We start from the raw sequence: 26,028 nt of genomic DNA on the forward strand, positions 1-26,028 counted from the left end.
AACCAATCCGCCAGGAGATCCGCCTCTATTTAACCGCCAGGACTTGTTTACAATATCGATTGCAATAATTCCCCATGATCATGAAAAGGAAAAATCGCGTCTCTGTCTCTCCTCCTGTTCCACGTGCGCGATCGTTTTCTTCACGACGTACCTGGAAAAAATCGTCGATACTACAAATAACTGATTTTTTTCCTCCTTCGTGTAATATCAATCCATGAGCCAGCTGAGCGTGTCCAACTCGATATTTCCAAGGATACCTGGCTGAAAACGCATAGCAGTAGGGAATAAATGGAATTACAGTTATCGAAAATCGTAGAAAACAAGCCCGAAGAGCTATCTGACGTCCATCGGTGGAACCCACCGAGGAACGCTCGACAAACTTCGGAAATGTGGTCAGTCGAAGCTTGCTTGATCAACAATAAGGGACAGGGCATGTCCTCAAAATTGATCATGGACGAAGGGGAAATAATTAATGTACAATATATCCAGTCCATATACAATGTATTAAAATTACATACGTCATGATTAACGTCTAACTGTTAAAAATGTGATGGCAATATGGGGGAATATTTTTCGTAATTGACAGAAAAGCTTTAACCATTTAATCATCGTTTATATAGATTTCATAAAAAATTCAAATGTTCTATAATTAAGTATATAAATTGCGATTAATACACGTTTAACATGATATCAACGTACATTTCGATCGAATAAAAGCAAACTTAACTAGCTAAAAATGTGCTTAAGGTAAAGTTAGTCCTACTAAAAGTTAGTCACAGATTAAGATCATCGAATTTTATTCCATTCTAAATCACCTTATTTTGACGATTCGATATGCGTACGAAGAAACATGAATATAAACATACATACAAAGAGACATATGCTTATGTGCATGCATGTATGTACGTGTAAGTACCGTACATGTATGCACGTGTACCGTTCAACGGTACAGTCACCTGTTTTTATGCCGCAGATACAAGTAATTAACACCGTATGAGTTGTTATTCGCCTTCAAGACAGATTAATTACAATGCAACTTGTTCAGAACAATTTGAAGCAGTTATAGAATGTTGACATTTCGACCACACATGCACGCTGCTGTACAAGGAATTGCTTCATACGCGAGGAATTGCACTGTCCTCCTCGCGCGCACGGCTTCTCCGAATCTCTTTCATCCACAATAAATTATTTCCTTTTACAAACAAACCATCCATTTTAAAATCTGTACAGCAAGACTGTAATAAGCCACAATTTTTGTTTTTTTTCTTTTTTTTTTCATTATACACGATAGAAATTATTTGATTTTGGAATTGAATATGTGTTCTTGCCATACTTTTGGATATTTTGAAAATATTAATACGCTTATATTATATAAAATCCATAAAACTAATCTTATCTTTCTACCCGCGGTGTTCGATTTAATAACATCACACCAAAGTTGTTGTTTTATTTGATTTTAGGAATCTTTTCGTATATTATTGTAACTTCAAAAATATCAAAGTATTATTCATTTTAACAGATATGCACATTTTACTTCGACAAAATTTCCTCAGTTACACGTATCTTCGTATTTAACAGAATTCTTTCCACTTTTAACTGAAGCGTTTATTTTAAAAGTGATGTAAGTATATTTTTCGACAAAAATTGATAAAACGAGAGACTTACGTGTACTTTAACGTAAAACTTTTATTTATAAACGAATTATAATTTCACTCTTAGAATATTCGTTCGTTTGGATCAATCGAAACATCGTTAATAAATGGAATAGCATAATCGCGTAATCATAATTATTTTGGAAGCGGTATAAGTCTATTTCTTAATGATCTGTAGCTTGTCCAAATAGTCGAGGCAGCAATAATTAAAAAGAAATGATATCGAAATTAAACAGCAGTATTTTACGTGTTTCAATTCTTCAACGACAAGCTTCCGACTTAAACTTTATATTTATCGTGAATCATCAAATCTTCTCTTCGATTTTATTCAGAGGAGCTGATAAGGAAGTTTGCGATATGTGTGAAGCACCGTTTATAGCTGCGATTACGAATGCAAATGTTGTCGTCCTATGTGTCGACGTACGACATGTAGACGAATCCCCGGGCATGTTGCGTTGTCATGTCGCAACGTTATCGGAGCTATCATGCACGCAAATTTTATAAGAACGATCAACGACGATGTATCTTTCCATGATCTTGGCGTGTGCACCTTTTGGATTTTGTTAAATAACAAAACGCACTAGAGTTGCTGAAATAATTTATTCATCGTGCAGCATCAGAACAGAATATTTTTCTTCCGAGTTGGATTAAAATATTTACAAAATAATAAATATTTACAAAATTAAATAAAGAATGACTGTACTTCGATAAAAATTTGAAATCAATATCAAGCAATTACAGACGATGATCTGTAGATATGCATAGTAATTATAAACAAACTGTACATAACGAGGAAATAATGAAACGAAAATTGGATACAAATCATAACGAGTATAACGAGTAATTGATATCAGAAATACCTATATATTCGCAACGTAGAATTGACGACCCTGAATAACAACATGCTAATAATCACCTTGTCGATCGAGTAATTAAAGGAACGTTATTGTCTTCTGTGAGAATCACAGTGCGTACTTTCATAACGTCTTTATAAAGTCAGGCAAAAGCTATTGTATGCATAAAAATGGATTTATTAAAAGTATTAATTATGCACTATCCTGCAACAGAAAAGAGAAATCTCCTTCCTAAAAAAAAAAAAAAAAAAGAAAAAGAAAAAAAAAGGCGAAAGAAAAAAGATACTATATGCCTTCTAACGTTAATTTATGATACAGACGAACAAAAATGACAAGATCAATCAGCGTGATATACCGATTGTTTCAATTTTCTATGCTCTACAAGATGACGTAATTTTGAAAAAATATCAGCAAAAATCGTTATCTGTTTATGGTAATAATATCATCTCGCGACACACGTTGAACAGACCTATCAAACGGAATGATACAGGTATGTTACTTATAAGTAATCCCGATGATTTAGCGCTTTTATCGACAAATCTTAGAAACAACATATACTGCAGCAACCGAGACAATCTTCGAATTTGCAGAAGATCGTTGTAACCAACGAAAAAGAACGTTTTATGAACGTTGTTCAAACCGCTCGCAGGAAGATACCTCTGTTTTAGATTTCCTCTTAGATCAACGCAAGACGATGACTTATAATTCTTATAAATATCGATAAAACGTCTTTCTTCACGCGTCTATTACGAAATCTATCCTCCACTGCGATAAAATATAATTAATATTTATCAACGAATTTCGAGAATTAAATCGACGAATAATTTGAATAGCTTTTCGCGTTCACGAAATCTTTCGCGTTCGATTTCTATTGGCGAATTTTCAAGGAGGAACCCTTTACTGGAATACGCGCGAAATTCAAACTTCGTTTTCAAACTGTTCCGTTGCGTAAGAAAGATCGTAAGAGCGATCTTGCATCTCGCGTATATAACATGTAATTCTATTCTTTTTTTTCTTTTTCAAGGGTATCGGGTTTCTGAAGCAAATATCTTTGACGGTTAAGTCCCTGCGTCTCCGTGTTTCGCGAGTAGATTTCATTACTCAGCGAATTTGCCTGAAGCTATCAATGGGGCTATTTTGTTTCGGGAATCAGAAAAACTACCGTGTTCTTTCGTGACAATTGATTTAATTAACTACGGCTCAAGGAAGATAAAAACGGAAAATATCGCGCTCATTTATTTTCGGTGTCGAAGATCGCACGAATAGAAAATTTGTAATCCTCGATTGGCATAATCGACACTATCCGATCATAATTTTTTTATCTCTCGGGTAAACATAGAAGGTCAAAAAATTAGAACTCCGGCGATATCGAAGATTGGAAATTTGGAACTTGGACGATTTGAAGATATTTCAAAATTAGGATATTTGGAACTTCGAGCGCATCGAAACTGGAATATTTGGAAATTCGGAAATTTAGAAGTTCGACAATTTGAAAATTTGAAAGTTATTATTAGAAAGTTAAAATTGAGTGTTAAAAAATTTGAAAATGTCGATGCGATTAACCTCGATATTCTTCTATATATCTGTTGATTTTTTCGTTCACAATGTAACAAACCGAAGAACCGTAGAATTTCAATTTGAAAAAGATATCAAAAAACATTTACCATGTGAAGAAACATAGTGAAACAAAGTATGGTTCACTGAACGGTTGATTCGCTTTTACTCGAGTGCTATGCGAGAAAATGATGGATAAAAAAGAGAATTGCGTAAAACACAGAGAATTGTACAAGTCGAAGATAAGTAAGTGATGTGATGTTGGAACAATAAAATTGCCGATTGAATGATCATTGCGAGTACCGTGTGAATTACGATGAAACCAACTTTATCATGATTCACACACGGTATACGAACTTTTCAATTAATCCTATTAAATTTAATCACGCAAGACAAGCTGTTAATCAATTCACGTGTCAAGTATCATCGAGAACTAAAGTTTGTCTCTGTTTCTTTGTTTCTAAAGTCCTTTAAATTTAAATTCGTTAAGTCGTTAGTATATTTCCATATAGCTTTTACCCCATCAAATTTATTTTTTCTTAAATAGTAACATTTATTTTGTAAAATCTGTAAAACTAAAGCTACATATTACTCATTTTCCAACGTTTCTTTTCTACCATCGATTAATTAATGGTAAATCAATTTATATCAAATTTGTTAAATCAATTTCTATAACAATTAGTAATTAATATTAAAAGTCGAATAAATTAATGAGCCCCATTAGATAAATTCGTTCATTTCGTCGATAATGGAACGATTATTTCAAATTGTTTCATCGTTCGACTTTGAAAACCACTCAAGGAACTATCAGTTACACGATATCTGACTAACGCTTCGACGGATGGATAATCAACGTTTGATTCACATGATCATTGTTTTTACAGTTCACATATCATTAGCCGAATTCAATACCACGGTAAACCTGCGATACTAAAAATTACGTAATAATTTCTATTTTATAATCATTCTTTCCTACCTGAAAGAAATCGATCTTTCGTATATCATAAATCCCAATGTACGCAGCAAGCAACTTAGAATTATACTTTTTTCTTTTCCTTGCTAAACAATTCATACTCAATTAATATTCCTGATCAATTAACCAGCCTAGCTGTCTGCTTATTATTGTATCTCTTCCAATCTATACTATACAAACAACACTGTAAATTACCATACGTAATATGGTGAAACACAGGAAATTCACAAATTCTCACTCCAAATACTCCGCAACTGCACCTCGTAATATCACTCAAATTTCCATGAGTCACCAACAGGCGAATTAAGTTAGTTAACCAAACACAGTTTGAGGAAACATATCAAACCATGCAACAACGTCGCAACGTTCTCGGCAGGTACACTCACCTGCGCGTCACCAGTTTATGTCTCTCGCTTTCCGGTCGCGTATACGTGTCGCGACAAAGCGACGAGGGAGAAGGAAGATTGCGATGGTAGTGAGAAGAGCGAGAAGGGAAAAAAGCGTGCAAACGAGTCACGAGAAAACCCAACGGTCGCGGTGAAGCAGGAGAAGCGGCTCTTTGGAATCGTAAAATCCCCGCAGTTCTCCAGTGACGTCTTCGACTTCGGCGTTGCTGTCGACGGGACGATCCACGGGAACCAAAGTCATCGTCCAATAGCCGCACACACGACGCTGGTGGGGCTCCGCTTTCGTTTGCACACGCTATAAAGCCCCGCTAATTGTCCAGGCGGCGAACAGTCGGTGCGTGCCCCCTTTTAAACGACGATGTAGCGCGGCGTCCGAAAAATCGAGGATCCGTGCACCCAAGATCATTGTGACGATCGAGATCGAGCACGTGTCCTGGACTTGGATCACAGGATCACGAGAGTCGTTGCGATCCGCGATTTTTTTTGTTATTTTTCCAATTTCCGTTTTATCCTGTTGAAACAGTGAAAAGACATCCGGAAGAAGAAGAAGAAGAAGAAGAAAAGAGTAAAGTTTGTTCGAAATCGACTTATCGAGTCGGACAAAAGTGAAGAAGCTAAATTTCATTTTATTTCTGTGACTTCTGCAGAGAGTTTCTCGTTTTAGAAACAAAACCACGACGAGATTTGTGATACGCCGAGTGAAGTTTCGCGTTGCTCTCGGACGATCGTGGAAAAGGTAAACGTTTGTTTGCACCGATCATTCGTATCGATGTGTCGCGTGAGACTTGAATTTTAGTACAGTGGTTCGTCGTGAAAGTATTTGAACGCTGGTCGTAAAAGGCTTTGGTGCATAATGTATGTTATCTGTTACACGAAACATTATGAAGCATATCGGGAGAAACTTGTTCGATATAACCGTACCTGTGTTATCTTAGCCGTGTCTCATTACGGTGATAATTAAACTTCAAAATGTTTCGCCTAACACACATATTATAATATCTACTATATCCATAAAGGACTTCTATAAGTATTTCAGCATTTAGCATAGATAACTTACGTATCTTTATTGTATGCGTTACATAAAATATTTAAAAATTTCTTTAGTATCGGAATGAGACATGACTATTGTAGGTCAGTCAAATTTTTAGTCAATCTGAAAACTCATATAGGAACTACTGTGATATTCATTGATCGCGAACATAATACACATGATATATTTACAAAATGTTTGCACAAATATTCAGATATTTTCACGTGAGCTACTCTATATTTGCTATTTCGCGAAGAAGGAAAAAGAATGAAGTTCTTTCATTGCTCCAATCGTGTTTTATCTTTCATTAACACTTGCGTCGATAACCTGCTTAGATGACCAAATTTCCCTCGTTGAAGATAACAACTAAAAGTTTGGTATTTGCTTCGATCAAGTTACATACATACCATTTCTTCGTGATTACTCGGTCTCTTTACTTCTTCTCACTTTCACGACCAATTTAATTAAAATCCGAGCCAATGACTGCTATAACACTGCTATAATATAATAATATATGGCTCTTAAGATTGGAAGTTTCGTTAAATATCACGATATAATGGTGGTCCGTTAATTGATCGAAATTTTGATTTGTTAAATAAACAATTTTGTCCTTATTAGTTCTTTAAAATGTCTTCGTGATGTGACAGTCAGTGTATTTGTGTTGACCCTTAATATACTGATGTCTTACTACTGGATGCCTTCAAAGGATTACAATTGGAGACGACAAGAATTTCTCGTCCGTGGAGATAATGACGGAAATGCTTGACGGCGTTCACAACTGCTAACGTTTCTAGTTCGTAAGAATGATACCTAGATTCCGCAGGGCTACTTCTTATACTGTAATATTCTATTACTCTATTTTTACCTTCAATCTTGTGCATTAAAATAACCTCATATCCAACCGAACTAGCGTCGATATGAAGTTCTATCGGATAGTTCGGGTCAAATACTATTCACACCGGCGCGTCGGTCAGGGCGGATATTACCTTTTGCCTTATTTTTCCATGCCTATTCGTCCAAGTCATGTTTTTATTATCGGAAGTAAGCGCATACAAGGGTTTCATTACCCGTGAAAATTTAGGGACGAATTTTCGGAAGTAAAAGGCTAAACCTATGAACCGCCTAAGCTGTGTCACGGTCGTTGACGCAGGTAAAGAACTCAAGGCGTGCATTTTATCCGGGTTGGGACGAACTTCTCCGTCGTAAATTACATATTCCAAATAGAGTACCGATGCCTTTAGAAAAGAACATTTTGAAAAGTTAAAGGAGAATCCGGCTTACAAGGGTATCTAGTACGGTGTGCAATCCTTTTAGAGCTTGATCTATCGAGTCGGCAATAATTAGGACATCATCCAAATAGACGACAACGTACGAATGGCACGTTGGCTGTTATACGTGTTTTCAAAGGAATCTCAAGAATGATCTCTCGTTTCGTTTGTTCGCAACATCGAAATCAGCAGCCGCTGCTGAATAAAACGAAGGAAAGTGTAGTACAGATCACTCCGACCATATGATTTCTTATGTCACCACAATTAAAGAGGGTCAAATGCTACAGAAGACTTGGCATGCGACTACTCCTGAGGATTTCCGTAGTAAACGCTTTGATGGTTTACAAAATTGTAGCAAGGAAGAACATAAATATTAGAATATATAGACAAGTATTAGTTGCAAAATTATTAGGGTTGTCCGAAAATGTAAGAATCCCTATTTTCGACGGAGTCGGCATAGTATCGCCGTCCGGAAAATGACTTCCGGAAGAAACATTAAACGCGCACACACTTATGTTATGCAAATAAAGGACATCGAATGGATCGAACAAAGGCACGAAAGAATTCGAAGAAAACAACAACTTATTATCCAAATTGTTCATCGAGTGTAATCAATGCTGTATACTTCCTAGAATTAGGATGAATACGGATTTTGAGAAACCCACCGGCCATGTCCAGAATAATAAAATATCTCGCTTTTGCAATCTCGCGACTTGATCCGCAATGAGGGGCAAATGATACCGATCCGCGACCGTATATTGATTTAGTTCTCGAAAATCTACCTATCATCTATCCGAACCATTGTTCGTCTTCACGAGTAACACAGGGCTCGCGAACGGTGAATTACTAGGCTTTATAATTTTTGGCTGTAATCAAGTCGCTTGTTCTCTCACGTACTATTCTGCGCTCGCGAAGTCTATTAGGACTCCTTGTACGGCGATGTTAGGATCAATTAATTGTACTTCTAACTGGCCTGTATTTTTTTGTACGAGTACTTAGGGAACCCGTAACGGATGAATCTCTGAATTTTCGGAAAGAAAGATTAATCGACTTTTATCACTACCACGTTCCTCATTGTCAACTTCATTAACATCGATCTCGTTTTCAGCTGTTTTATTACAGGCATTAATTATTTTTGTTTTACACATAGCGAGGCTATTTTGTGTAATATTACGTCAAAATCTTGGCTTAAAATTTAACGAGAAATCGCGATATCGTATTGTTAAATAACTATCAGCGAGAACATGAAAAGTTTATCTCTAACCACCGACACCTGCAACAGACAAGATTTGAGCGATACGTTTAGTACCAATATTTCTTTTCCTCGCATTACTACTATATCAATCGTTCTTTTGCCAGAAATTCTCAAGACTACGGATTCTTTAATTAGCGAACACTCGGCTCCGAAATCGGGGTAAAATGGAAACGACTCACCCGGATGGCTTGATCTACCAGTTGGCGCCTCCATTACGTAGAAGTCGATTCGACACTCGGTATTGAAATTATATTCAGGGCACTGCTTTGTAAAGGATTTTCCTCCATAATCAGATTGGTAGCTGCTCACCACGCAGCGGAGTCGAAAAATTGTTAGGTTCCACACTCGATTTTTGCACTAGCGACGGAATTAACTCGCGCACGATGGTCGTAAGCTCTTGCACTGCTATAACCGGCACTGATACCACTTCTCATGTCGGGTTTACATTAGAATTAGGGTTAGGGGCGATAAACGAATCTTCGTTTGCGTTACACGTTGTCATTATGCAATAGAGAAGACATTGACTAGTGCAAATACGATTATTATAGAACCGGACAAGTAACCGTGCTAGTTAGGTAGTCGAGAAACTAATGACAATGATCCTAGGTTCAATAACGAATCCGCGGTCGACGGGATGATAGATGAACGTACTCACAAAATCTAAGTCGGGTTAAAACGTGAAATAACCACTGATCGCGAAGATGTTACTCTTTTCATCGATGAGATCGCGAGCGAGAGTGACTTTCCCGTCGCGATGATGCCACAGACGAAAACTATATTGGGGTGTGTCTAAGGACACGAGATCATCGGATTCGTCGAGAAAAGCCTTCGTTCAGGAAGTAAGGGAAATTGGCGTTGCTGCTAATTGGTCAACCTCCATATCGGTGGTTAGAAAAAGATGCTAGCCGCCCTGGAGGGAAAGTTGCTAGTGGGAGACGCCGCTCGTTGAAAAATAGGTCTCCCCTATTTTCCCGTAGTTGGGACAAAGACTGTTTGTCTGTTTGAAGGACTTTAGTTGACTAAATCTTAAGATTTATAACGGGCCCTCGGGCTAGCTGAACATGTACTGCGGAGACGCATCGACATCTGGCAATCATCTTACTCAAAGAATAGGGTCTGCGTGTGGCGAGCTACGGGACAGAGACCGTTGGAATGTTTACTGTCGAGTGTTACAACTATTTCCTTTTTAAGGGGGCTATAGAATTATTCCATGCCTTTGTTAGACAAAGCGTTCATCCCGACTGACTGTCGCCTCGAGCCCAAGCTCATTATCACAACTCTCGAACAATTATAATCGGATTGAATAACTACAATTGTTCAATTACAGCTATAGTAGACTCTAGGTTACAATGTTGCGGGATTATCCAAAATTCCAAAGGCTCCGGTGTTCTTTCATCTCCGACATACATATATACTGTAATAAAAATAAGGATAGAAATTTTTTTTTCGATTACTTACAATTTATTAATATTAAACTGAATATAAGGATATAAATTGGACAGAGAACGATATTTATTTAACGGAACTAAATGCAATACTCGTATCTATATCAAATAACTTTACAGTTATTTGATCACTCTCGTCACAACGAATCTAACACACACACTCTCTCTCTCTAACAACTCTATCAATTCTCACGACTCTACTCTTCGACGACTCGAAACCTCTAACGACTCTACTCTTCGACAACTCGAAACCTCTAACGACTCTACTCTTCAACGACTCAATTAGCTCTGACTCTCGCAGCACACTCGCTTTTCGACTCGCATACTCTGACCTCCCGGTCGTCCGCCCTTGAAACACGAAACCGTCCTTCTGCTCTAACGTTGTTTCTTGTTTTTCTCATATCTCTGTAAGAACTAGGTGACTTTAGTCACATAGGCGCTCTTAAATGTAAACGAACCACAGAAGGACGACGTACACGGTTTTTTCTATTTTCAACCGATCTCTAATTCAAATCTATTCTACGATATTACAATACCTAGTCCTGAGAATGTTTCGTGACATTCTCACCAAAGGCTTAAATAGAGTTAAGACTCAGTATTTTACCAAAGTTTTGGGGCTTGTAGAAACTACGATCAAAGGGGAGTGTTGAGAAAAGTTAAGTTCCCATGATCGCTAGTTACTACAAGCTAAGTTGGTACCACTTCTAACGACACTGTTTTGTCTTAGAAGTCGACCACGTGTTAATTGACTAACTGTATCCTGTGTGTTAAGACTTGTTGTACAAGGCGGAGAAATATAGAGAGAAAAATCTAATCTGTGTGAATCGATTAATTATCAACCCCAAACCTACATTAATTAACAAAATTTGTAAAAATCAGACTCCAAGCAAGCACAATAAATAATATAACCAGATATGATGCAAAACAGCCATTGTCACTGTTTCTAATAGAACTTGAACCCAAAGCTAATAACAAAGAAATCTTTGACATTAAAAAGATCATAAACACAATAGTAACAATTGAACCACTTCGTTATAAAAGGACATATCGCAATGCATACGGTGCCAACAATACGGACACATAAAAAACTACTGCAACAGAAACCTGGCGTGTGTCAAATGTGCAGAAAACCACCTAACAACAAACTGCCCATACATAGGAAAGATAAACGAAGTAAAATGCTATAACTGTAATGGAAACCACCAAACAATAGACAAAGGAATGTTAATACCAGATCACTAATTTGGGTTCAGAATCAGGCACTCCACGATAGAGGAAATTCACAGGCTCATCAACGAAATTTTACTAGCAATAGAAAAGAAACAATACTGTTTAGCTCTCTTCATGGACATTGAGAAAGCATTTAATAAAGTGAAACATGAATACCACTTACAAACAATCAAAAAACACTTCCCGCAACAAATCCGCCACTCACTCAAGTCATACTTAAGCAACAGAATCTTTGTAATAAAAATAAAGGATGTATGTTGTGAAGTAAAAGCATCAAGGCAGGGGTACCGCAAGGAAGCATCTCAGGACCAATATTATATACACTATACACGGCCGACATACCAACAACTACCAACAGCAAAATACTCACATTCGCAGACGACACGGTTGTACTAGTTAGGCACACTAATCCAGAAACAACAGTCACATTACTACAAGAGCATATCACAAAAATAGAAAAATGACTACAAGATAAACAAATAAAAGTAAACCCCAGTAAATACAACCATATTAAATTTACACTATGAAAACGGAAACCACCAAATATTCAATTGAATGACGCGCACATAACGCAAACAAAGCAAGCTAAATACCTAGGATTCCACATAGACACACAACTTACATGGAAACAACACATTAAATCAATTATAGATAAAATACGGATATAAAGAAGGGAGATGTACTGGCTAACTAGTCGAAACTCTAAATTCACCATAGGAAATAAACTAAAAATCTACAAAACGATAATAAAACCAATTTGAACGTACGGAATACCACTATCGGGGACAGCAGCAATGATCCACATAAATAAATTAGAGTTTATTTGGAAGATATCGTAGATACTGAGAACAATAGTCAACACCCCATGCAATGTCAGAAACGAGGATATACGTAAAAACGTCAAAATATCAACGGTCAAAGAAGAAATCGGTAGGTACGCAGAAAAATACGCAGAAAGAAAACTAAAAAGAAAACTAAAAAGAAAACACCCCACTGACCACACTAATGAAGTTAAGCTCGAAGATGGTATCCCGCTGGGGATAGCCATCTACGTGTTATTTAGCAATTAGGTTAGAAAAATTGACCAAATGTCCAGGTGGTCAAATTGTAAAATACAAATTAAATAATAAAAAATATATGTAATCGCATCCCTTCGGACTCAAAAACGCACCGGCAATGTTCCAACGCACGATGGATACCGCGCTACCGGGATTAGTAGGACATAACTGTTTCGTATACTTAGATATCATAATATTCTGAAGCGCCATCCAAGAACATAACCGAAATCTAGCTATTGTATTAGAAAGATTACAAAATTTAGGATTCAAGATACAATCGGACAAATGCGAATTTTAGAATATATAGGTCACGTAGTAACAAAGGAAGGAGTGAAACCCAATCTCAAAGAGATTCAGGCCGTGAAAGATTTTAATATACCAAAAACCGCGACTCAAATAAAACCATTCTTAGGACTCATTGGATACTACAGAAAATTTATACACGACTTTTATAAATTCGCGAAACCATTGACAGATCTCACAAAGAAAGACACTCCATTCCACTGGACTGTTAAATAACAGCTTGCATTTGACACATTGAAACAAAAACTCTGTGATGCTCCGGTACTACAATAACCAGACTTTGAGAAAACATTTACATTAATAACACACGCAAGTAAGGAAAGATTAGGAGAAATACTCTCCCATCCAGACGGACATCCATGTTGTAACATATCTCGAACCTTGAACCCTACTGAGAAAAACTATTTTACAACCGAGAAAGAGTTACTAACAACAGTATGTTCAATCAAAAGACTAAGGCAATACCTATTTGATAGAAAATTTAAGATTCAAAGTGATCATCAAGCTTTAAAATGCTTAAAAAGTGTTAATCTCTCCAATGAAGAAATTCAATCCGTATCATTCGATCTAGAAAACTCAGACTATTATGATGACCATGTCGACTGGAAAACTAATACAACCCGAGCTCCAATAACTCAAAAACCTAACAGACCACGCTTTAAACAAATTACAAACCGAACTAGGAGACTTTAACGAACAACACTGGTTATATAAGTAAACTAAACACTTTAGTAAGTGCCAAACTGAATTCTTACAAATAGGAATAAACGACAATAGTTTCAGCACGTTAGAAAATGTAAACATTCAACCTATGTTAAGATTCTTGACAACGAGATTCCCTCAAATTAAATTAATATTTGGACAAGATCCGCCAGTAGACCAGGATAATAAACAGAAATAAATAATACTAAGCAAAAACCATAACGAAATCGTAGGAGACTTAGGTACACACCACACCGTAAAACGAATACAAGAGCACCACCACTGGACAAATCTAGAACAACGTGTCACAGAATTAATGGAAAACTGCGAAACTTGCCAACGAGAGAAATTGAACAGTATCAGAGCAAAAGAGCAACCCTTAATAACTGAAACAGTCGTTAACCCTAATGACAAAATCGCAATGCATATATTCAGACCTTTCACAAAAACCAAACGAGGTAATCAATTTATCCTGTCTATTCAAGACTAATTGACCAAATACCACGTTGTCACCCTTTTAAAAGACCAAACATCCAACTCCATCATTAACGAACTATCGGATCACTATGTGTACATATTTTCCGCACCTAAAAGTATCTTCACGGATATGGGACGAAATTTCGTGTGTAAAGTGATGGATATGTGGCGCATGAAAAGAGAGTTTTGCGTTTCGTCCCGGGACTACCGGTGGACTCGTCAGTAAGGCTATGCCCGGTAGTCCCTGCCTTAGACGTAGAGGGAGTCTCGCTAGGTGCGGTATTTGTATCATTCGCTCGTATATTTGACCGCTAGCGAGATAGACAGACTCGTTGTCGTCGTAGCCCTCTGGTGTTGGCGGTTGGTACCCGCGGATCGCCCGAGATGTGTTGCGCCGCGTTGATGCCTCGACCTGTCGGCGTCCTGTTGGTACCGATCCGCCACAGATGCATTTGAAAAGGCTTTGAAGGTTTGGCACATAAAAGCTACTTCTTTCCACCCGCAATTTAACGGATCCCTCAAACGAACACATGATGTGAAAAAAGACCTTATTCGAACTTGCACGATCGACCGACAAACCAACTGGGACGAAAACCTAAAACTAATATGTATAGGATATAATACTTCTGTACACGAAACAACCGGATACACCCCTTTCGAACTGACATTTGGACGACAAGCTAACATGCCATCCTCAATATCAAACACCCCCACTCTAACTAAAGAACAATTATTTAACCTCTGGAAAAATCGATATAACGCCTATATAGTCAAAGCAAGACAAATTACTAAATCAAACAAAAAGCAATATCGGAGAGATTAGATATGAATAGTCATTAAAACACAAACGATATTCCAAGTAAAAGGTAAAGTATGGGTACATAACGACGAAAAAACCAACAAACTAGACTACGAATGGCTAGGACCGGCAGAAATTCTCTTGTCCAATCCACTTACTTATCTTATTGAATATTGCAATGATTAAACGCAAAGAAACCACGGTAACAGATTAAAACCTTATTTTTCATGAAGGCGACCATAACATGGATAATTCTAACTCTCGAATACATTCAAAGCGATCTAGTGGTAAGACCACTAAGTTATGCCAACGTTTTCTTAGAAACGACGATTGCTATCTGTATAATGAAGAAGTAAATATTACTCTTATAGTGGACCTTAATGATCAAACCAATCGATCAAACCAATAGATTACAACATTGAGCTAATAAACCGTTAATGCAAACCACCTTATGCTTACATACCAGAGATAAATAATCTAAAAATCAAGTATAGAAATCTCGAAAACCTAACGCATGAACTTAAAATTGTTATTACATTATAGAAGCAAACGCGGACTGCTCAACGTCATAGGCTCAGAATCTAAAACTCTATTCGGAACTCTCCTCGAAAAAGATCTAGAACTCATTAACGAAAATATTGATACATTTGTAGCGGCACTCGACACAGCACAAATACGGAGGGAAACGGAACTGGCTGCGGAGCTGCCACACGTCAGCACCAGGAGCATGACGAAGGCGATGCCGCCAAAGGAGGGACCCTCCCGCTTCACGCTGGACAAGGAGGGAATATGGGAGCTGGCGCTCAAAAAGAGATACACCCGCCGGAGAGAATGGCATCCGGGAGAAGACCCCACCGAGCAGGCGGCTCCAAACGACACAGGAACCGCCGAGGAGGACACATGGAACCTGTGGCGATCCCAACTGATCAACGGGAGAAGCGAACACCGAGGCGCGGAAGCGGTCCTACCAAACTGGGAGGCATGGAGGAGCCGCCACGGCCTCCCACTCACATTCAGTATGACACAAGTGCTCACCGGACACGGCGTGTTCGGCGAGTTCCTGAAGAGAATAAGGCGAGAGACGACAGACACCTGCCACCACTGCGGAGAGGGCAGGGACACAGCGCAGCACACCCTGGAGCTCTGTCCGGCGTGGGAGCTGCCCCGCTACACCCTGCGGCACGCCATAGGAGAAACGTTGACACCCTCAGCGATTGTAGAAGCGATGTTGAGAGGGTCACAGGAATACGAGGCCGTCCGCCTCTTCTGCGAGCGAGTTATGCTCGCGAAGGAGCGAGCGGAAAGAGAGAGAAAAAAAAACTCTCACCCCTGCAGGATAAGACGATGGAGAAGGATGGCAGTCAGACGACCCAGAGCCGCCCCGCCACCACCCCAACGGACTACGACCAGAAGAACAGCGCTAGGGGCAACAACCTCCCCCTAACGCCTACTCAATAGTTGGCTCGAACAAGAGAACGCGAGAAGGGGGTGCAACTGAAGTTAATTCATAAGAGGTTCCTGGAGCACCCCTGTCACGCGCATAAGATGGTCATCGTGGAGTTTTAGTCGGTAGGAGTCCGACACTACTCTGCTGTTACGCGATTATTGCAGCAGCGGAGTGTCTATGAGGATTTCTCCACGTACAAAAAAAAAAAGTTCGCGGAACACGTGAACGTCTAGAATCTGCCGGAGGTCGTCGACCAAACTGGTTTCCGGCGGGCCCCCGGAACGCTAAGAAATCGTCGATCTACAAAGCGATAGTTTCGCATTGGCCAGGGTGATTCAATGGAAAACAAGCTTAACGAACGATTTTCCTCGTTGACGCATCGCAGAAAACCAGATCTCGCGTGCGTCGTCAAGAATGGTCACACGATTCGTTGGAATCGTGCCATCCAGACTTCCTATCCTTTCACCGGTAATTCCTTACGTTCTTGAAATAGAACACGTGAAAAAGACGTTGATAATAGTATAACTATGGTATCGCGATTTCCAACTATTTTTATCTCGTCGCAAACTGGTTACAGGTATCTCCCCCACTCCCGTACGACACGATATTTACATATGCATTTACATATACAACGCGATACCTGGGTTTTCTTGATTCAATAAACACAGTTGTTTCGTGCAAGTTATCAGATATTATATTGTGGTTTTAAAGAAACAAATTGCCGCGATGCGATACGTTATCACAGCTGAGAAAATGGAAATCTCCGTGCAAGTGGAAGATTCTGTCGTCGAGAATATTTATTGCGACCTGCATGGAAAACAAACAGGCTTTCGAGAAGCCTGGTTTAAACTACGTGCACGTGACTTGAACAGATATGTACATATGCATATAAATTGTCTCCTATAGAAGGTGGTTAATTCTAGACATCGAAAGGAACGTCTTTAATGAAAACATGTATTGATTTGTTATACGATCAACATGATTATTGACCATTTCGATCTGCCCGAGCTGAAAATGTCTATCGCGTAACAGGGTAAATTCGAACATAAAGAAACTATGTAGGATCGTTCGTTACGTATAACTCAATAATTCAAATAAGACAAATTGCACATAAAGTGTCACTTACTTTTGTTTGTCTGTGAGGTTCCATCGTTCGAGTTCCGGAACGGTACACCAGTGTTCAGTTGGCAATAGCGTGATGAAGAACTGCGTGAAGTAGAGGAACGCATAGACGAAGGTGAAGGGCAGGAGCATAATGAAAAGGAACCATTGGTAGCGGCTGGCCTCGCCAACGTACGGTAGTATGTCGTCGAAGGTTTCGATCTTCGGACGTTCGCCCTCCTCGGCTTTTACGGACTCCACCATGACTGTCATTATCTCGATATCTGCGAATCCATGATCCTCGATCACCTACTTAACTCGAATTACACGTTACGAGGAAACTAAGTTCGAAGTGAATGGGGTATTATTAGGTCGTCGAATAAATTCGTGTTGCAATGCGTTCATACCTTTTTATGTGTTTTACGAATACAGATCGATAAACGATCAAGGTGATCGATCTTATGATATACAGTAGCTCACGGAAGTACTCGAACACTTTCATATCACGAAACATTCTATAATTTCGTTAGCACTCTAACGAGATACGATTATCGAGATTATAATAGTAAAATTTGGAATCAATCTGAGATTGTATATTGAAGTTACATGAGACAATGTATATATATTTCGCAAATATATATGTTAAATGAAAAATTAATATGTATATAACACATGATGATGATTTTACTACGTACATCGTGGCTTATTATTCTTATTAATTTAGCGAATAATTGACTGCTCAAATACTCTGGTAATTTTTATATATAAAATAACAATAATGTATGTTTCCAATAAATATATGTAATTTCTATATACACGTTTAGATCTGTTTCAAATTTTCTCAATGTAATTACGACGATCGTGTCTCACTTCAGTGTCAATGAAATTTCAAAGTGTCTCGTATAAAGATCACCAAAGGTTTGTTTAAGTGCCCGAGTACTTTCATGTGAGCGACTGTTGTTTTAGTAGCAAGTTCTCTTATGTCTATCTCTTCGTTACATTTAGCCGGATAATTTCTCATGTTTATCAACGTGTTATGATCTTTCTCTTATTAAGCGGAGAAATCTCTTCTTCGCTAAATTTTCTTAAACGGGTTCAAGGTGAGGTGAACCACATTGTTGAAATCAAGATGAAGAAGATGAAATCTAAAGTCGAGATGAAAGGAAGTAGATGTTTGTATTGTCTAGATATATTGCCATGCTACTTTTTGACACGATATAATCTTAGGTAAAGGCTAATTCAAGGTGATACAGAGTGTACTGGAAAAAGTGATTTGAATTTGCTAGAGAGGAAGAGAAAAGGAAAGATCCTTGAACATTTTTGCAAGGTTATTGCAAAATGGAGGATACTATCGAAGGCTTATTGCTGTCACTTGTACGTTCTAACTGGAGTGTCCTTTAAATAATTTGCTTCTTATTAGATCCTTTTTGCAAATAGGAAGATAATATTTTTGGGACGTGAGGATTGTTAAATAAAAATGTAATGTAATCAGATGTAAATTGTCATTGGAATAGAAGAGTTTGTTTAGAAGAAATGATCATGAAATACACAAAATGTATCGTGCGTAATGTGTAAATAATAATTAATTCCAAAGACAATTAATGAAAATTTTAAATAATAGAGCACCATATCTCCGGTTCCTGCTTATTTTGACACTGTGCAGAATGTCACACGATTGTTGCCTTTTTTTTTTAAAGATTATTCAGTTAAGAAACAAGCACCAATAAAAAAGCAATTATAGTTAATTATTAAAAAATCCAAGTAGGTATTACATAAATAAAATTATCAAGGAAGATATTTATCGTAAAGATTGTGTGCTTATGAAAGAAGTAAACGAAATTATTGTAGCTCCATAGTAATTTGTATTAATCTTTGAATCTTGTTTAAATAAAATTTTCGATAAAAATTTGATTCTATCAGTGAACGATTACTACAGTTAATTACTGGATAATTAAAACAAGTAAAATTATTGTTACAATAATCCCGACAAATTCGTGATATTATTCAACTAGAATCGTTAAGAAAAAATTCGACACCGTTAGCGAACGCCATTTTACGTTTACTTCACGAAGGCCAACGTTATAAACGTTGAATCAAGAACAATCATTTTCAATATAAAATATACGCGCGAAAACTTTTGCTCCCTTTGATAATTGAATCCTTAATTTGCCGCCAATTAAACTCTTTCCCAACCACCTTCGTCTTCTAAGAAATCTTTCATACCCCCAAGAGAAATCCCCCTTTGCACAAACTCGTTTTTTTTCAACCATCGTACAACACGATATGATATTTACACCGTGCAATTTACACGATTCAGATCTCAATCTTGCAAATCATTTCGAAAATAGATCGATGATTAAATCGATTATAAAATCGTTCCTGCAAGTTTTAAGTGATTAATTATTTCTTTATTTGATGAAATATTATTTATTATTTAAATATCGTTAATTTACTGGCGTTCAATGAAATTTCTCGTAGAATTAAGTTCGTTTAAAATATTATTAATTTAATGACATTTTTTGTAAGATAATTGCGGTTAGATTTGATCTTTCACGAAATCTACGAGATGATCGCGTTCGATTAATCACCGACGTAGCGCATATGTAAAACATTTAAAACAGTCCATACATAGATGTTTCATAAGTGTAGATGGTTATTTATTACGGTTCTGTGTAATTAATGTTCGTTGCGATTACCACGAACTTAGATAAAAAAAAGAGTATTAATGACGAGAGAACCGGAAGTGACCAGTCCGTGACATAACTGTTATTTTCTAGGGGCTTGGTAACATTTGCATAAATTATTTCGCGTATACTGTAACGCACTTTACGTTACAACGGTATGTCGATGGACACGAGAAAAGAATTTTTCTGCCACAAATTGAATGGCATTTTTGGCGATAATGATTGTGTGGAATGATGATTACTTTAATTGAGATTCTAATTGAGATTCAAGTGATATATGAAGTTTGTACTTTCCAATAGGATAAATTGAGAAAAATGTCTTCGAAAGAGAATATGCTATTTTTGAATATACCATTTTTTAATAAGTCTAACAAATTCTGGATCTTTTAATTTAATTCACAAGGTTGCAAATCTCCAAATTGTTCAGTCTGAATTTTCGAATCTTCTAATCTCACGATCTTCGAATTTTCTAATCTTCGAATCATTAAAAATCCTAATTTTCATAGAATTTTCAAGGAAGCTATAAAATAAAAATATAAAATATAAAATAAGAAAATTTGAAAAAGATAGATAATGCGTTCGATCCAACACCATTTGCTCATAGTAAAAAAAAAAAAAAAAAAAAGGATAAAAGAAATTGTATGCAAAATAGGTAAACGTATTATAGTAAGTATTAGTCAATTATAGCAGATTGCTATCATTAATCAGTAATTATCCGAGTCGTAGCTGCATCTGTATATACATGAAGTATACAACACTAAAAATACATTTTCCTTAACAAAAATACTGAATAAACACATTCCTACGTAGCAACTAGTCAGCTGTGATAAATTGTTCGCTTTGAACAACGATCGACTAAGTTAGCATTGATTTCCGGATTGTGCGTAAAGCGTGCAATAAAACGAACACGTGTTTATCCCTAACGTTAAGCCAGAACCACCTAAATTAATACGAATTTTCCCATCAGGTACCGTCCTTATTCTGACAAAAAAATGCAAGCGATATTTGTGCATGTAAATAATTTGTCTGTGTGTATATATAATAACTTATATGAAACAAGTATTGCGATATTTCTCGTACATTGCTAGATATAATGATTTTAAATAATTCTGGTTCAAAAATTCGATTAAGAATTACATTGCAATTTCTAGAAAATTGTTACAACATTAAAAAAGCGAGATCCCTTAGATTATGGTATATCAAAAAAATCTTACAACCAATAATTTTACGATTAAAAAATGTAAGAAACCTCCCCAAAGTAATCGATCCGTGAAATTAATGAGAAACATATGCTCCAGCAAAAGCTACGCGTGAATATTGAACACAGCTTCAAAACCGACCTTTTCCGATTGAAAACGCATAGCAGAGTAGCAATAACTCGTCCACCGACGCACCAATGAAAATGGAGGCTCGTAACGATCGTCATAACTCGAGTGACTTAACGATCTCAGGACGATCGTTATCGACCGATCGCTTCCGTTCCGGCCTGGACGTTTAACAACGAGGACAAGCGTGTGTCAAACGTTCTCGGTAACCGGTTACACAAAAGTGCGCACCTTGAACAACTATTACATCCCAGAACTAATTAATAAGAGCGATCATGGCTAGCATGGATACATATAGTTTGCATACGTGATTTTTCCCTGCGGGGCCAGTTTTCTCGCCTTCGAATCGATCAGGGAAAGCGATCGTGATCGCGATCGAGCCATTGAAATTCATTCGATGCACACGAGATACAGCATGGCGTTTTGATCTCGCGGAACTCGCACAAACTACAAAGTAAAACTTACAGACTCGTAACAATACAAAGTGGAACGATCGTTTGGTTTCACTTCCAACCGTAAGTCTTCCTATTGATTGGTGTTCTTCTTGGTCGTAAGGGAAAACGAAGAAAAGAAAGGAAAGAAATCTGTTATTAATATTGGAATACCATCGTTTTCGAGGAATTATCGTTCTATTTATTTATTTATAATGGCGTTATCGAGTTAATTGTTTCTTAATATTATACATTAAAACACTTATTGTAGTCGATAGAAACAGAAATTTTATTTAAGATTGTAATCCCAATTATCTGATTTTTCTGACGGACAATTTATATGGATCGATTGGAATTCATATAACAAGAGTTCACCAATTTTCTTCGCTACTCATCATTTTTCGTTCGCGTGATACGAGCTCACGTTCAAGTGAGTGCTTCAAATCGGTAAAAGTTCGATTAATTAATCGAGTTCTACCATATTTAACGCGAATAAGCTTTTAAGCGAAATAAAAATTTGTTGTAATACACAATGAGTAAGTTAGATTAATTATCGCTTTATATGATAAAAGTCCATGGTCCAGCGACAACATTGGAATTATTTTTTTCTTATTCATCTTGGAATTTATGATTGTTTACGGCGTTCTTTTTTGCGACAAATTGAGCTTATGGAAGTAATTTCTCTTCTAGAAAAATTGAACGCTAACGCCGTGTGCCAGGATAATGTGCAAGAACTAGTGTACAAAGAGTTAATCATTTTGGCTTCTGAAAGACTATATGAGTCACGGTTGTCCTATTCTTGTTGCTTAATTGCAGTGTTTGACCACCTGTTCTAGAATAGTGAGTTTACCTCTCACTGAACGGCATCGATTGGTATTTTGTAGTACAGTGCTTTGTTAGTCGATCGTGGCATTTAAACATACCAAGTTCACAGAGAAGAAGGCAGTTTTCTAAGTTTACGTTCTTTAGAAAAACATAATTTTATCATTAAAACGTCCGACTTTTTGATACCCATCTAAATATGTTATACATAGTCACGATAAATATCACGATAATGGATAAGTATATATAGTCGCGTTTCTGTTCCAATAAAAGTGAACACTGATGCTATCGAAAACACTTGTATATTTTTAGAAATTCCAAAAACAACAAATCCGATGTCAGTGATTTTGTCTGATTTGCTAGTTTCTAGCGTTAAGATTGAATACACAGCTGGCAAATTTTCTATTTCAAAGATCTATTTAACTTTGTGATTAAACAGCTTTCTACAAAGTTTTGCGGATTTGTTAGTTATCTTCGAAAGAATAAGCAAGCTTTAAAGGACTTTGATCTAATAAGTTTATTCCTCTTCAACCTTATACTTAATCATCAAGTAACGCTATAATTAGAAAATCAACGTAAATGGATTTATCATATTTCTTCTGTCTAACCTTCTTTAAAATAATTAGCTGTTAAATGAGCCAGAGTTCTAGGAAATCTCCGATGCTGTTGATCTTCAACGAGATACAGATATCTGACAGATACTATCAAAATTCTATAGACGTCTATCCTTCAACTCTCAGCATACCAATGTTTATGCCATCATCGACGTTTCTTCACAAAGGGTCCTTAAAGAACGAATGTTGTACTCGGAGTTAGTCACAGTTTCTCAGAAACGTCTAACTTACTCTTAGTTATTCTGGCACAGACGCTGTGTTTCACTTACTGAAAAAATAAACAAAAGAAGCAAAATGATGTACGTAATATACTAAAACATTCTAAGATACCGTGGTAATATTTCTATTTCTTGTACAAATCATTTCAACTTGTTTTTTTAATGTTTTTATTCCTAATTGGTACACCGAAATGGATGTAGCAAATGTAGCAAATCACGGTATTATCCAAATAGCCTAATATCCGAACGTTCTATTATTCAAACACAATATTTCTTCGTAACGAATGCCCTTTTCCGTTTCAAATATGTACATACGTATGTCGTCAGTGTTCATACACAATGTACTCTTTCCTTGATTTGATTCATTGAATTGTGATTATACGAATTTGGTATGAAACTAGGAAGCGTTCTAACTATCGCAGGAAAATACGATGTAAACGAGAAAACTGGAAAGTGATGTAAGCGCAACAAAATTAGCAAAAATACACGATATTGGAGAAGCCAGAATCACAGACATTAAAGGAAGAAAAACATAATTGAAAATTCTTCAAAACACGTAGATTCCTCGGATGTTGGCAACGGTAGAAAAGCCGTAAGTATTCTGATGTAATGAAATGTTTCACGTAGACGATAATAATGGCGATTTTATATAAATGAAAACAGCAGACGAAAAAGCTAATGAAAAGATATCTGCTCATGCCAAAGCACTCGTGGCACTCGTAGAAGAACTCCGATGATTCGAAGTACGATAAAGAACGTAACTCTGTGTAGTTATTTACGATGAAAAAATTATCTGATTATGGATTCATAAATATTTAAAGAATCTGTCGATTACTCTTAAACTGTATTTGGATAAATGAAATTTCGTCTTCCTATTATTTCAGAAAAGAGAGGCTCTACTACATTGTCTGCAGTATGTTTCTAATAATTAGTAAAATATCTGAACTAAATAAATGTAGACGTGAAAGTCACTGCACATCAGTATATTAAGGGTCAACACAAATACACTGACTGTCACATCACGAAGACATTTTAAAGAACTAATAAGGACAAAATTGTTTATTTAACAAATCAAAATTTCGATCAATTAACGGACCACCATTATATCGTGATATTTAACGAAACTTCCAATCTTAAGAGCCATATATTATTATATTATAGCAGTGTTATAGCAGTCATTGGCTCGGATTTTAATTAAATTGGTCGTGAAAGTGAGAAGAAGTAAAGAGACCGAGTAATCACGAAGAAATGGTATGTATGTAACTTGATCGAAGCAAATACCAAACTTTTAGTTGTTATCTTCAACGAGGGAAATTTGGTCATCTAAGCAGGTTATCGACGCAAGTGTTAATGAAAGATAAAACACGATTGGAGCAATGAAAGAACTTCATTCTTTTTCCTTCTTCGCGAAATAGCAAATATAGAGTAGCTCACGTGAAAATATCTGAATATTTGTGCAAACATTTTGTAAATATATCATGTGTATTATGTTCGCGATCAATGAATATCACAGTAGTTCCTATATGAGTTTTCAGATTGACTAAAAATTTGACTGACCTACAATAGTCATGTCTCATTCCGATACTAAAGAAATTTTTAAATATTTTATGTAACGCATACAATAAAGATACGTAAGTTATCTATGCTAAATGCTGAAATACTTATAGAAGTCCTTTATGGATATAGTAGATATTATAATATGTGTGTTAGGCGAAACATTTTGAAGTTTAATTATCACCGTAATGAGACACGGCTAAGATAACACAGGTACGGTTATATCGAACAAGTTTCTCCCGATATGCTTCATAATGTTTCGTGTAACAGATAACATACATTATGCACCAAAGCCTTTTACGACCAGCGTTCAAATACTTTCACGACGAACCACTGTACTAAAATTCAAGTCTCACGCGACACATCGATACGAATGATCGGTGCAAACAAACGTTTACCTTTTCCACGATCGTCCGAGAGCAACGCGAAACTTCACTCGGCGTATCACAAATCTCGTCGTGGTTTTGTTTCTAAAACGAGAAACTCTCTGCAGAAGTCACAGAAATAAAATGAAATTTAGCTTCTTCACTTTTGTCCGACTCGATAAGTCGATTTCGAACAAACTTTACTCTTTTCTTCTTCTTCTTCTTCTTCTTCCGGATGTCTTTTCACTGTTTCAACAGGATAAAACGGAAATTGGAAAAATAACAAAAAAAATCGCGGATCGCAACGACTCTCGTGATCCTGTGATCCAAGTCCAGGACACGTGCTCGATCTCGATCGTCACAATGATCTTGGGTGCACGGATCCTCGATTTTTCGGACGCCGCGCTACATCGTCGTTTAAAAGGGGGCACGCACCGACTGTTCGCCGCCTGGACAATTA

General features: G+C 37.0%; 2 protein-coding genes across 6 annotated transcripts; one reads left to right on the top strand and one right to left on the bottom strand.

The window, feature by feature from the left end:
* Positions 1–26,018, bottom strand: LOC143304872 (uncharacterized). Of its 5 annotated transcripts, XR_013061512.1 has the most exons (4): positions 25,602–25,730; positions 17,581–17,839; positions 5,420–5,951; positions 247–261 (listed from the first exon to the last, which is right to left on the bottom strand). XR_013061512.1 is itself a non-coding variant. In XM_076627346.1 (3 exons), exons 2-3 carry the CDS (start codon positions 17,826–17,828, stop codon positions 79–81), a joined length of 321 nt encoding a protein of 106 aa, XP_076483461.1. In that variant the 5' UTR covers positions 17,829–17,839; positions 25,602–26,018; the 3' UTR covers positions 1–78. The 5 variants fall into 5 exon arrangements, 1 of the variants encoding a protein (XP_076483461.1); XM_076627346.1 differs by lacking the exons at positions 247–261; positions 5,420–5,951 and adding an exon at positions 1–151 and having other exon boundaries at positions 25,602–26,018; XR_013061513.1 differs by lacking the exon at positions 5,420–5,951 and having other exon boundaries at positions 25,602–26,016.
* On the top strand, positions 6,083–17,586 carry LOC143304874 (uncharacterized). The gene is made up of 2 exons (XM_076627347.1): positions 6,083–6,176; positions 15,661–17,586. Exon 2 carries the CDS (start codon positions 15,797–15,799, stop codon positions 16,463–16,465), a length of 669 nt encoding a protein of 222 aa, XP_076483462.1. The 5' UTR covers positions 6,083–6,176; positions 15,661–15,796; the 3' UTR covers positions 16,466–17,586.
* Positions 26,019–26,028: the final 10 nt, after the last annotated feature.

The sequence above is a fragment of the Bombus vancouverensis genome, unplaced genomic scaffold (assembly GCF_051014615.1).
Source record: "Bombus vancouverensis nearcticus unplaced genomic scaffold, iyBomVanc1_principal scaffold0061, whole genome shotgun sequence".
Taxonomy (NCBI): Eukaryota; Metazoa; Arthropoda; class Insecta; order Hymenoptera; family Apidae; genus Bombus; species Bombus vancouverensis.